At 50.1% G+C, this 12421-nt stretch overlaps 1 protein-coding gene across 2 annotated transcripts in view; it reads left to right on the top strand.

Annotated features, from left to right (window-relative positions):
- PAX5 (paired box 5) overlaps positions 1–12421 on the top strand; it is a 187936-nt gene that overhangs the window by 95696 nt on the left and 79819 nt on the right. The window contains exons 7-8 of one of the 2 annotated variants that reach the window (XM_042965180.1): positions 6215–6271; positions 12278–12407. In XM_042965180.1, coding sequence (XP_042821114.1) covers positions 6215–6271; positions 12278–12407 — 187 coding nt within the window. The remainder of the gene's footprint in view (positions 1–6214; positions 6272–12277; positions 12408–12421) is intronic. The other variant, XM_007089318.3, reaches the window with a different exon arrangement.

Raw genomic sequence — 12421 nt, 5'->3', positions numbered from 1 at the left:
TGTGTCACCACTCAGCAGCAGCAGGACAGAGGTGGTGGTGTTGGGCAGGGGCATCCAGGCCTACCTCCCTGCCCCCACCCTATTGATCTTGCAGTCCAGAGGGAAATCTCCTTTCTTTATGGCCCCAAGATAACCTCTCTCCTCCTGCAGCTGGGAAGTCAGTCCGAAAGAAAGTGCACTATGAGCATCTCGAGGTGCCCCCTCCACTCTCATACCAGGTACTTTAGGATGGGGAGAGGGCTCCCTTTGCATGCCCCCGTTCAGGGCCCTCGCTAGCCAATAGACCTGCATTCCTTTGGGGGGTAATGAGTCTCTCTGCCCTGCTCCCTTCCTAGCCCTGTAGCAGAGTGGGACATTGAGCCCCGCCCCCTGCCCCCCCCCCGCCCCCCCCATGCCATGGACCACCTGGGAGAAGTCCATGAGATTTGGCTGCCTAAAGATGGAACTCTGATTTGGGAACTGTCTCTCTTCTTCTTCATGTCAGGATCTGGAGCTGCTCATCACACAGACAGGCAGAGCCTGAGCAGGACCTGGGGCTCCCAGGTCAGGGTGTCCTCTTCCTTCCTCCCCTGAATGATTCCCGTCCCTCCCTCCTTCTCTTCCTTCCTTCCTTCCTTCCTTCCTTCCTTCCTTCCTTCCTCCCTTCCTCCCTTCCTCCCTCCTTCCCTTCCTTCCTTCCTTCCTTCCTTCCTTCCTTCCTCCCTCCCTCCCTCCTTCCCTTCCTTCCTTCCTCCCTTCCTCCCTCCCTCCTTCCCTTCCTTCCTTCCTTCCTTCCTTCCTTCCTTCCTTCCTTCCTCCCTTCCTCCCTCCCTCCTTCCCTTCCTTCCTTCCTTCCTTCCTTCCTTCCTTCCTTCCTTCCCCCTACACTACATCTTCTTATCACTTAGGAGGCCTTGACCCCTGGATCCTGGCTCTCATATTCCAGAAGTGGAGCTTAGTGCTCCAAACCTTGTCATTTCTTTTCTTGCATTTGGGAAGGCAAGAGCTGGAATGCTCTGAGCCCAGGGCCTTCTCTTCCCCCTCTTCTGGCAGAACTCTTAAGGTTCAGGGTGAGCCATAGATTCGTTTGCCCCTTCTTGCCCTCTCTTGCTCAGTTTCACTCAGGATAGGTCCTATCTGAGTGACAGAGAGGGCACTCCCTCTGCCTACTGGTGGGATCCAGCTTCAAACCAGGCCAGAATGCTGCCTATAGGCATCTCAGTGGGGAAGCAGACAGGGTCCCAAATTACTAGGATAAAGTAGCATGGAATGAATGTCCTAAAGGAAGTGCAGGGAAAATGCCTTGGGAATTCAGAGAAGGAAATGATCTATTTCAACCAAAAATCTAAGGAAAGCATCAGAAGCAGATGCCATTTGATCTTGACCTTGGAGGACAAGGATTTAGACTGGGGTGGGGATAGGAAGACCCTGTGAGCAAAGGTATTGGGTGTAGTGACCTGGACTGTGAGGGATTAGTGTGTGCAGTGTGGTTGGAGTAGCGGACGCTGTTTTGGAAGTCGGGTGGATTGGAGTTGAAGCTGGAAAGGTCCGTTGGAATTTGGATTGGGGCTGGTATGGTTCGGCTCAATATTAGCTGGAGGCAGCGTGAAGCCAGAGAGAGTTTATAAGCATAGAGCATTCTGGTTGCAAATAGCACAGTGGTTAGAGGCGGGAGAAAAGGAACACTTAAAAAAAATCATATACACAATCGCTTTCCATTTCTAATGAACTTGTAGTGAGCCCTGAGTTGATTGAGAACAGCGTGAGTCAGCCAGGTGATGAGGTCACCAGAAGAGCAGAAGGAAGCTTCTTATGCCCCAGTCAGAGAGAACACGTCCAGAAGGAGGAGTGGACGACTGTGAGCCCTGCATCGGACCCAGGAGGGAGGGACGCTGCCACCCGTGGCCCGAGAGGACATTTGTTGGGACTGGAGCCCCAAGACCAGTGTACGATGGCCTAAAGGGACAGTTTAAGCACTTCCTCAAGGCTGAGCTGGGCGGCCTTGGAGTGGTTGCCTCAGGAAGCAGTGAGTTCTCCATCACTAGTGGGTTTCAAGCATCAGATAAAAGATCAGCCTTTGTCGTAATTCCCGAGCTCCTTTGGGCCCTGAGATTTGGGGCCCATAAAATTCTCTAAGTGGTCAGGGAGGAAATAGGGGACCTCCCGGTTAGTCATTGCTGGGAAAGTTTCTCTTGGACAGAAACTACAGTATCTCATTTCAACCCCCTCCCTGGGGCTTTCCCTGCTACTCCACGTCACCTGGGAGTGCGTCGTGGGGGGTGTGCCGGCAGGCTGCAAACAGAATAAGGAGAGATGAGTCAGTTACATTTCGCAGGTCTCTTCTTGGAAGCCCCTTGGTTTCACTGCAATCCATTGTGGCGCAAGCACGGGCACAGAGCTGGAGAGCCAAATGAATAGAGGGCATGTCTCACCCATGCCCTAGTACTTTCTGATAAATAAAAGCACCCTGAGATCACTTATCCTCTCAGTGACCCTGGGAAGCACCTCTGGTACTGTCGGCAGAGCCGGGCCAGGGTACCTGTCCCAGTTCATTTGGTTCCACGGGCATTTATGTCACATCTGTTCAGAGCTGGGCACTGGGCCAGGAGCTGTTGTCACTAAGATGAGGGAGACATAGTTCTATCCTCATGAAGTTCACACTCTAGTTGGGGCATGAGGGCCCTAAACAATTAGGTGTATGATGCAAAGTGATAAGGGTCGTGACAGAGGTATAACCACTTTGGTGTTCTAGGAACACACAAGAGGGGAAATCGGGGAAAGCTTCCTGGAAGGGGCAGGTCATTCAGAATCCTTGGCAGTTCGTTCCCTAGTCAATACTAACAGTACCAGTGTAGGTTATGGAGTACTCTTGAAAGCATCATTTATGTTTGCTTGTAGCAAACATTTTTTAAAAGTTTAATTCATCTTTCTTTTTTTTAACTTATTTATTTTGAGAGAGAGTGCACGTGAGAGTCGGGGAGGGGCAGAGAGACCAGGAGGGAGAATCCCAAGCAAACTCTGTGCTGTCAGCCCAGAGCCGGACACAGGGCTCAAACCCACGAACCATGAGATCATGACCTGAGCCGAAATCGAGAGTCGGATGCTTAACCTACTGAACCACCCAGGTGCCCCAGAAGTTGAATTCATCTTTTATTAGGTTTAGTGGGGATGGAATGCTAAAACCTTGTTTTTTATTTTTTACCCTTTTTTAAATTAAACTTTGATTTTGAGATTATTGTAGGTCCACGTGCACTTATAAGAAATAACACAGAAGGATTCTGTATACCCTTTTCCAGTCTCTCCCCGTGGTAACATCTTGGAAAGCTATAGTACAATATCACATCGGGATAGTGGTGTTGAGAGACTTAAGATACAGAACAGTACCCCCAACACGGGATCCCTCCTATTGCCCTCTTCAGCATTTTTCAAGTGTTTGTTTACACGTCTGGCCCCGAGGAATCAAAAAATGAGAATAAAAAGGACTGCCCTCAAGGCCTTGACACTCTTATCACCTACCTTGTGCCTTCTCACAACCTTGTGAGGAAGGTCATATATCCTCATGTAACACATGAGAAAAGGGACCGAGAACGTGCCTGGCCTAGTTCCACATAGCACGAACTTGGCCCATCTTCCTGGATCCAGGGCTGGTGGGCTTCCTAGGCCATATTCTGCCCCTGATGACTGCCAGGCGTCTGGATTCAGGGACCTGGGTAGAATGGGCGACGCCTTCACTGACCCATAGAATGTGGGCTAAGCCTGACCTCAGCCACGTCAAGGTGAAACCCAATGCGCACGTCGAGGACCACACCTGCGTGGAGCACAGACCCTGGGTGAGGCCTCAAAGGCAGAGCGGCCCTGACAGTTCTGGTCCATCTCCCTCATTTGACAGCTGGAGTCACTGAGACCTAGAGTAGGGCGGGGTCTGCCTCAGGTCGAACGGGAGTCCAAGGCAGTGTCCGGTCTCCAGGCTCCCTGCCAATTGGTCTGATCCACTATAATCAAGACAGAACTATTCCTTAACATATGTTGTGCAGGTGCAGTTTTTGTGTGCCCAGGTTTAAAAGTGTGGAACCTTCCTCCTCCTTGCTTGCAGACTCAGAGCTCTCTCCCTAGCTGGAAGAGTGGAGTTCAGCCTGTAGGTGGGGCACTGCAGAGAGGAGGACGTCCCCCTGCAAGTGTGTGAGCTTTCTCCTCAGGGCTTAGGTAGTAAAGTCTTCTCTAATCCCAACTCCGCTTCTGGGGTAACAGGCCAGCACTGAGCTTGGAGCTGGCACACCTGGGCTCCCCTCTCTGAGCCCCGTCCCTGTGTCTGCCTGCACCCCAGGATTCCCAAGGACGTAATGGGCCTGCAGGGACTTTGCAGGCTGGAAAGGGCCAGGCACACCGGAAGCCTTATGCTTCCTGTGTTTGGAACCTTGGACTCCCTGAAGATGGAGAAGGAACAGACTTCAAGAGAGCAAATTCCTGGCCGTTTCCTCATCCTCTGGGGTGCTCTCATTATTCTGCAGGTGTTTGTTGGACAGCTGATGGGTGCTGGCAAGTGGGGTCATGACTCAAATACGTGCTATTTCGGGTTTTTGACTTTAATTATGGAGAATTTCAAAAGTAGACAAAATAGTCTAATTAACCTATAAGCATCCTGCCCCTGGATTCAACGATTCTCGACTCATGGCTAGACCTGTTCCATAGGTACCCCCACTTCTCCCCACACTCTGCTTTATTTTGTAACAGCTTTATTGAATTTGAATTTTTATATCATAAGATTCACTCAGTTGAAGTATACAAGTCAGCGATTTTTAGTAATTTATGGAGCTGTGTCACCAACACCAACAGCCCGGTTTTAGAACAACCCTGTCACTCCAAGGAGATCCCTTGTGTGCATTCATAATCAACCCCTGTTCTCCCGCCAGCTCTAGCTGACCCCTGCTCTGCTTTCTGTGGCTGTAGCTCTGTCAGTTCTGGACGTCCCACTTAGCATCTGGCGTCTTTCACGTAGCATGCTTCTGAGGCTCACCTGTATCACATGCCTCAGAGCCTCGTTCCTTTTTACTGCTGAACAGTACTCCGCTGCATAGAGAGACCACATTTATCCATTGCGTACATAGACTACAGGGTAACTGCAGTGAACTCTCTTAGTTTTATTTTGAAGCAAACTCCAGACATCGTTTCACTTTATCTGCAAATGTTTTAGAATGACTTTAAAAGATGAGGCCTGGGGCGCCTGGGTGGCTCAGTCGGTGAAGCGTCCGACTTTGGCTCAGGTCATGATCTCATGGCTCGTGAGTACGAGCCCTGTGTTTGGCTCTGTGCTGACAGCTCCGAGCCTGGAGCCTGCTTCAGATTCTGTGTCTCCCTCTCTCTCTGCCCCTCCCCTGCTCATGCTCTGTCTCTTTCTCTCTCTCTCAAAAATAAACATCAAAAAAAATAAATAAATGAAAATAAATAATAAAAGATGAGGCCTTAACAAGCATAATAACCATGACTCCATGATCACATCTAAAAAGTTAGCAAATCTGTAATGTCCTCAAATATTTCAAATACACAGTTTGTGTTTGCATTTACAATAGTTTCATAATATGTCATAATAATTCTTTCACAGCTGTATTTTTTACAGTTTATTTGTTGGAATCAGGGTCCACACTGCGACCCACTGATACGTGTCAAGTCTTCTCTAACCTATAAGATTCCCTCCATCTCTCTTTTCTTGCCTTGGAATTCATCTGTTGAACAGGGCACCCACACCTTGTCATGTGGCCAGTTATAGAGGCAAAGAGCATCGGCGGTGGCAGGGGGAGTGGAGATCAAGTGCACGTCCTCAGGCAGCTGGGGAGGCAGAGGCCCGGGAAGGGAGACACCTGCCCCCAGGGCCGGGCTCCACCCCAGCTGCCTTAGGCATCCAGACCCCTCTGCCTCCTCAATCTCAGGTCATCGGGCCAGGCCCCGAGGACACACCTCCCCCACTCCAGCTTGTGCCCTCCTCTGGGAAGGTGTTAGATGGGCAGGTGTCTGGTCCCACAGGCTGGGAGCAGTTGGCCTGGCACTGGCCCAGCTGCCGAGGCCATCTGAAGCTCGGCAGCGAGCCTGGAGGAGCTCAGCAGGTGACGGGGAAGCCTCTCTGGCCGAGGTAGCCACCAGAGGTAGCCAGCCCTGCAGCCTTGTCCCCATGCCCTGCCCTTCTTCGTGCTGCCCTCCTTCTCACGTGTCTGTGTTTCTTCTCTCCTCCATGCTATGGCAGTGGTGCCCCGTGCTGATGAGACAATACTTGGTGCAGCCCCAGGCAGTCCTTTTCCAGGTAATTTCCTAGGGACCCGAATGACGCCCAGCACCCACGTTCCGGGAGCACGTGCCTCCTGGAGTCCCCTTTAGGATTCCTTATCCCTTGTGGTGCTTAGTTTCCAAAGTGCCGTCCCTGTCCTTATCCTTCAGATCCTCGTGCTCGCCCTGGCAGGCAGGCAGCAAGGGGTTCGACTGAAATCTCCTTTTATTAATGAGGACAAGGAGGCTCCGAGAGCTGGCCTGGCCTGCCTCAGGTCACACAGGTGAGAAAGAGGCAGCACTGGGGGGAGAGCCCTGTGTTATTGCTCCTAGTTCATTGTTCTTTCTACCACAGGGTCAAAGGCTATGAGTGATACAGATAAACATGAGCTGAGGAAGTCCGCTCCCCTCCCCGAACCTCAGTTTTTCCAGGTTGGGGAAGATGACCCCGAGTATCCGTCTGGCTCAGACACGGGAGAGTGTAAGACTTTCCATCATCTGGAGCACGGCGTCCGCTGTGAGGAGGGTGTGCATCCCTGGCGGGCTTGACCTTGAGCCCTCCCAAGAATCTGTGGCAGCAGGCAGAGAGTTTTATCCCAGTTGGTTGCCTTGGAGTGGACAGTCTGTGAATTGCCGACTTCGGTTCATTTATCTTTCTGGGTCACAGTCAAGGATGGCACCAGGGGGCCCTGGTGGGAAGGGAGCAGAAGCCCAAAATAATACTCTAAGAAAGAACCCTAAGAGCTCAGAGAAGTTGGAAATGTGGGACGCAGCTGTTGCCTTGTGACTGTCAGTGGTGGGGAGGAGAGCAGAGCTATGTTGCCAATGTAGGCGCACCAGCACACTTCCGCGCATGTGACTGCCCTTGTTCAGTCATCTTCAACCCTTGGCTTCCCAAATAACTATGAGAAACAGAAGTAAATTGTCACTGTTCCCAGAGGCACCAACAATGCCTTCTCTCTTTTCTTTTTCTCTCCTGATCTTCCTTTTTTTTCTTTTTCTGTCATTCTTTCTACCTCTCCCAGCCTCCATTTTCACAAAGGACTTGAGGTGTCCTGAAAAATAAACAATTACATGTATCTAAATTAGTAAGTTAAGGCTGAAAAGAAAGTTCAGAAATTATGTAGTGAAAAAGGGAAGATCATAACACCAGGTGCAAGCAATGATGTGGTTGTGGTGGTTTAACACTGAAATAGACTGAGCTTCCTGGCAGCCAATGCAAAAAGGGATATATAGTGGTTTCCAGTGTTCCTGTTGTTCAGCCACAGGCAGGTTAACCATTTATCAGGAGAAAAAACTGGCTTCTGGGGTACTGAATTGCAGGAGGGATTGGCAAGGACTTTGAATATTCAGTGGCAGTGTCTTCGGAGGTTAACAATTTTTTTTTTGTATGGTGCTTCTATTTCTTCTAACAAATGTTGAATGCCTGATATGTTATCACAGATGAGTGAAAACACTTCCCCAGAGCGTTTAAGGGTGGACAAGCACATTGTTTTCTGGTCACCTGACTTGATGAGGGGAGAGGTGGGAGGGGGGCAGGGGAAGGTTGACATATCACTTGGAGTTCTTGTTGAAACACTTCTCAGTTAATTTTGGAGTATTGTGGTTGATGTCATGCTACTGGATCATATATTCATTCATTCATTCAAAAAGCACTTCAGGGGCTCTAGGGATGTTCCATGCTCTCAAGGCAACCTAGAAAGAGATAGACAAACAACCATTAAACATGGTGAAAAGTGATCATGGAGGTTTGTGGAAAATGCCATCAAGTGTGGAAGCATAGACAAGGGAGTCATGATTTCATTGTAGCATGTGGGGCCCAGGAATGGCCTCACTGAGGAGGTGACATTTGAGCTGGGTCTTGTGGACAGTGTAGGAGTTCTGTAAGTGACTGAGTGAGACAAGTCTTCTGGGCAGAGGCAGGCTGTAGAGCAGCCACTGTAACAAAGAAGCAGGAGACTGGAGAGAGTGCAGCTTCCTTTCAAAATCATAGCAGCTCAAAGGGACAGGCAGTGATGAGGACTTAGGGAAAAAGTACACACCAACCTAAATGGCAGCATCCCCTGGCTCGTACAGGAGCAGGGTGAGCACTGTGAGTCCCACCAAAGAGGAGAGACTAGGCAGGGGGCAAGACCTGCAAGGTGGTGGTGGTAGGAGGGACAGTTGGCAAAGGGCTGCTGAGGGCCGGTTTCTAAGTCCCCTGTCCCCAGAGTCCCCACTCTTTAGGGACATTCACTTTACCTTCTGGCAGCCAGTGGTGGTTGGGAGACTGGATTTTGAGACCTCCTAGCACATGTGTAACACAAGTTAAAGATTTGGTGTCTTGGAAAGTTGATCCAAACTCAACTGTCAAAGTGACTGGGCTATCTTTTTGTAAAATGCTTTTTAGTTTATTTATTTTTGAGAGAGAGAACAAGCCGGGGGGTGGGGTGGGCAGAAAGAGAGGGAGAGAGAGAATCCCAAGCAGGCTCTGTGATGTCAGAGCAGAGCCCGACGTGGGGCTCGAGCTCATGAACTGTGAGATCATGACCTGAGCCAAAACCAAGGGTCAGACGCTCAACCGACTGAGCCACCCTGGCACCCAGTGACCGGGCAAACTCTGACGATGAATTTATGGACTAAAACAAAATCAAATAGCAAAAAGACCCTTCCAATGGGACATCAAAGAAATGAAGAAATATCCCTATTGGCCACCCTCTTGCAATTTTCTGAAACTCAGGTTGGGCTCTGCTTTCTTGGGGGAAATAAAGGCTCTCCCTTGCAGACCCAGCTGCCCAGCCTGGCATCTAGGAAGGGTAGGTCTGGCAGTGGGGTGGGGAGGGGCGCAGGGATGCTGACTCTTCATTGAGATTGCTGCCTGGACTGCCTGAAGGTCACTCATTCATTTGTTCACCCATGTGTTCACTGTGCAAACCCTTCGCAGGCGGATCCCAGCCGGACTACCTTTCCGTCTTTGCCACTTACAGTTTCACTTCCTTCAACCATTGTCATGTGCCCTGTTTCAGACCACTCCTGTCCTCTTCTCTCTGAACCTTTCTTCAGCTCTTATCAGCCTTGAGGGTTTGGGATAGCTCAGACCCGGGCTGAATAAAGCCCACGCAAGAACCCTTTCCTGGCCGCTTCCTGCTCCGTGGTCAATTAATGTCTCTGTGTTCCTGCTCCCCTTCGATAAAGCTTCTGGGGCCACATATCTTTTCCCTTGGGGTTTGTGGATGAAAGTCAAAGAGCATGTCTGGGCTTCACATGCATCTTGTGCCCAAGAAAGGCTCAATAAATACTGAACATTCATTATGCTCAGGCCTCCACCAGCGCCCTTGGTAACACAGACAGGAAGGGGCCCTGTCCCCTACCCCAGGGTCCCGGGAACCCTAGAAGACACCATCTCAGAAGAGACCCTTACAGAAGTGTTTTGACCTCCTGTCTTTGCTCGTGGCGATACGCTGAAGGAGCTGTTCCAGTGAGCTTTACTTCCAAGGTCCTTTTTCAGCAAATGCCTAATGGCTGATGTCATGACCAAGTCTCCTTCTACAGGGAATGAAGTCTAGACAGTGACCTTTTCCCAACAGCTCCTTGCTGCATAGAATGAAGACTTTGCTGGTCCTGACCTAAAGCAAGAAAGATCTTTTCATCTCCACTTCTATGTGAAACAAAGATTTATAAAACAGGGCTTCTTCTTTCTGTGTGTGGGAACCTTGGGTATTTTTCTGTTCTAGTCCATTCTAATTTCGTTTTTTTTTTTAAAACATTGGCACTAGCAAATTGATTTCACATCTGTTTATAGGACAGGATTTACGGTATGGAAATCATTAGAGTAACTGTCAAGACTTTGGAGTCAGATTGATCCAGTTTGGAATCCTGGCTCTGGCACCTAGAAGCCGTGTGACTTTAGGCAAGCTACTTCCTTTCTATAACAAGTCTCAGTTCGTCATCTGTAAAATGGGGATAACATAGAACCTATTTCGTGGAGTTACTGTGAGGATTAAATGGAAGATTCAGGTAAACCTCCTGACACAGAGCAATTGATCAATAAATGTGAGCTTTTGACGTGATTGTGAAGATTATGGTTCTTACTGCCCTGACACCTCATGGTGAGGCCAGTGGGGCAAAGGCAGGGCTCCTGCCTCCTAAGAAATGGTAGTTAGGAAGGGCTTCCTGGAGGAGGAGGCATTGGATCAGGGTGGCAGGATGACTAGGATCCACCCTGTGGTGAGCATCCCAGAACCACTTGTTTCCTCTTGAAGGGCAGGTTTGTTCCCAAGGATTTTTGACTGGACCTAGAGCCGACCACGTTAGATGCCTTTGCCTTTCCCACTTAGGTCTCCAATCCACCTGGAATTGATTTTTGTGTCTGGTATAAAGTAAAGATCCAATTTCTTTTTTCCCCCTTGTTTCTGAATGGATAACCAGTTACCCCCGCACTGTTTATTAGAGTCCATCCTTCCCTGCTGATTTGTACATCACCTCTCTCATATATCAAGGTTCCATCTATGCACAGATCAGTTTCTGGACTCGCTTCTGTTTCATTGATCTATTTATCTGTCCCTGTGCCAATCCTACCCTGTCTTAATTACTACAGCTTTATAGTGATATAGTCGGGGAGGCGTGTCCCTATCATGTCCTTCTCCTGTAGAAGCCTGTGCTGTTCTCTGCATGTTTCCGAATCAGCCTCTGCTGGAGATGATTGAGAGCCCCAGAGCTCTGGACAGAGCTGTCCTCGGTGAGACTCATGGCAGGTGCCTGGGCCTGCACCCTCGTGGACTCACTGTTGCCCACCACCCCAGGCTGAGCTGCCCAGGAAGTACTTTCTAGTTCAGATGCAGAGAGAAGCACCAGGAATGTACCCACGTCTGAGTCCCCTCTGCCTGCCACTTGCTCAGTGGCTCCCCTGGTTCCCTTCCCTGTGGCTCAGTCCTCAGCATCCTCCCCAAGGTGCCTGTGTCTCCTTTCAGAAGGTGGCTTCCTTCCCTGTCCCTGTCTGCCAAGGATGTAACCCTGGACAGACAAGGATGTGCCCTCCATTGCGATGCCAGCGTCCTGGAGGGAACTGCTCATGCCAAGAGTTTGGCATACACAACCAAATTCTTTGGCTTGGGCATTTGCAGATATTTTCTGTACCCGAAACTAGGCCTGGGGGTTGCGTGGAAGGAAGAGACCTGGAACTCACACTTCTAATTTGGTCTGTCTCTGAGTGGGAAGGCCCAGGTTGGCATCTTCTGGAGGCCATTTGACAGTGGCTAGGATGTCAAGGAAATGACTCATCACAAGCTCTGATTTCATGAAATGGCTTAAAGGAAGGAGCATGACCCTGGGCCAAGTGCCCATGGCTGCTGTGGACTTGCTAATCAGATGTGTGCACCTCACAATTTGCAGCACATAGTTTACATGCTGCCGGAATTCAACACACTTGCCAAACTGTGGTTCATTTGGTTTGATGTATTGGATTTTGAGTGAGAGTTTCTGGTGGACTACTCCCTGGACTGGGATTCTGCCCCACTGGCCATGGACAAAGCCCTCTTTGCCTTGGGCCTCAGTTCAGTCATCTGTGAATTGAGAGTTTGGCATGGATGAGGTCTCAAAGTCCTTTTAACCTTGTGTCTGTGATTCTGCGTCTGTGGTTTAAGAGCATTGAAATCAGAAACTTTTCTTTCTATCCTCTTGGCAACAAGGCTGTTATTTCCGCCTTGCTTTTAGTTACTGATATCTCCCTCCCTGTATTCAAGACATTGTCGGTGGCCACTGGGGCTGGGCAAATGGAACCTGCAGGCCACAAGAAGCTAGGTTTGAATTCTTGTGAAGCTGCACCTGACTCCTGCCCACCTCCCTCCTCACCCGGGGAGAACTGTCGACTCTGGATACCTGTCTTGCTCTATTGAGCTGAATCTGCCTTCTCAACACTGGGGGGTTTGCGAGCCCCCCGTGGGCCCTGGCGCTGGCCTGGGCTAGCCCAGCGAGGTGGCTGAAGCCCAGAATGTGGCGGTGGCGTTTGGCTGGGGGGCTTTGGAGTCTTGATGCTGAGACATTTCTGTTTTGTTTCCTCTTTCAGACCACTGAGTACTCAGCTATGGCCTCGCTGGCTGGAGGGCTGGATGACATGAAGGCCAACCTGACCAGCCCCACTCCCACCGACATTGGGAGCAGCGTGCCCGGGCCACAGTCCTACCCCATTGTGACAGGTGAGGGTACCTGG

The sequence above is a fragment of the Panthera tigris genome, chromosome D4 (genome assembly GCF_018350195.1).
Source record: "Panthera tigris isolate Pti1 chromosome D4, P.tigris_Pti1_mat1.1, whole genome shotgun sequence".
Classification (NCBI taxonomy): Eukaryota; Metazoa; Chordata; class Mammalia; order Carnivora; family Felidae; genus Panthera; species Panthera tigris.
Note: the sequence above shows the minus strand (reverse complement) of the source record. Positions and strands in the feature narration are given on the sequence as shown.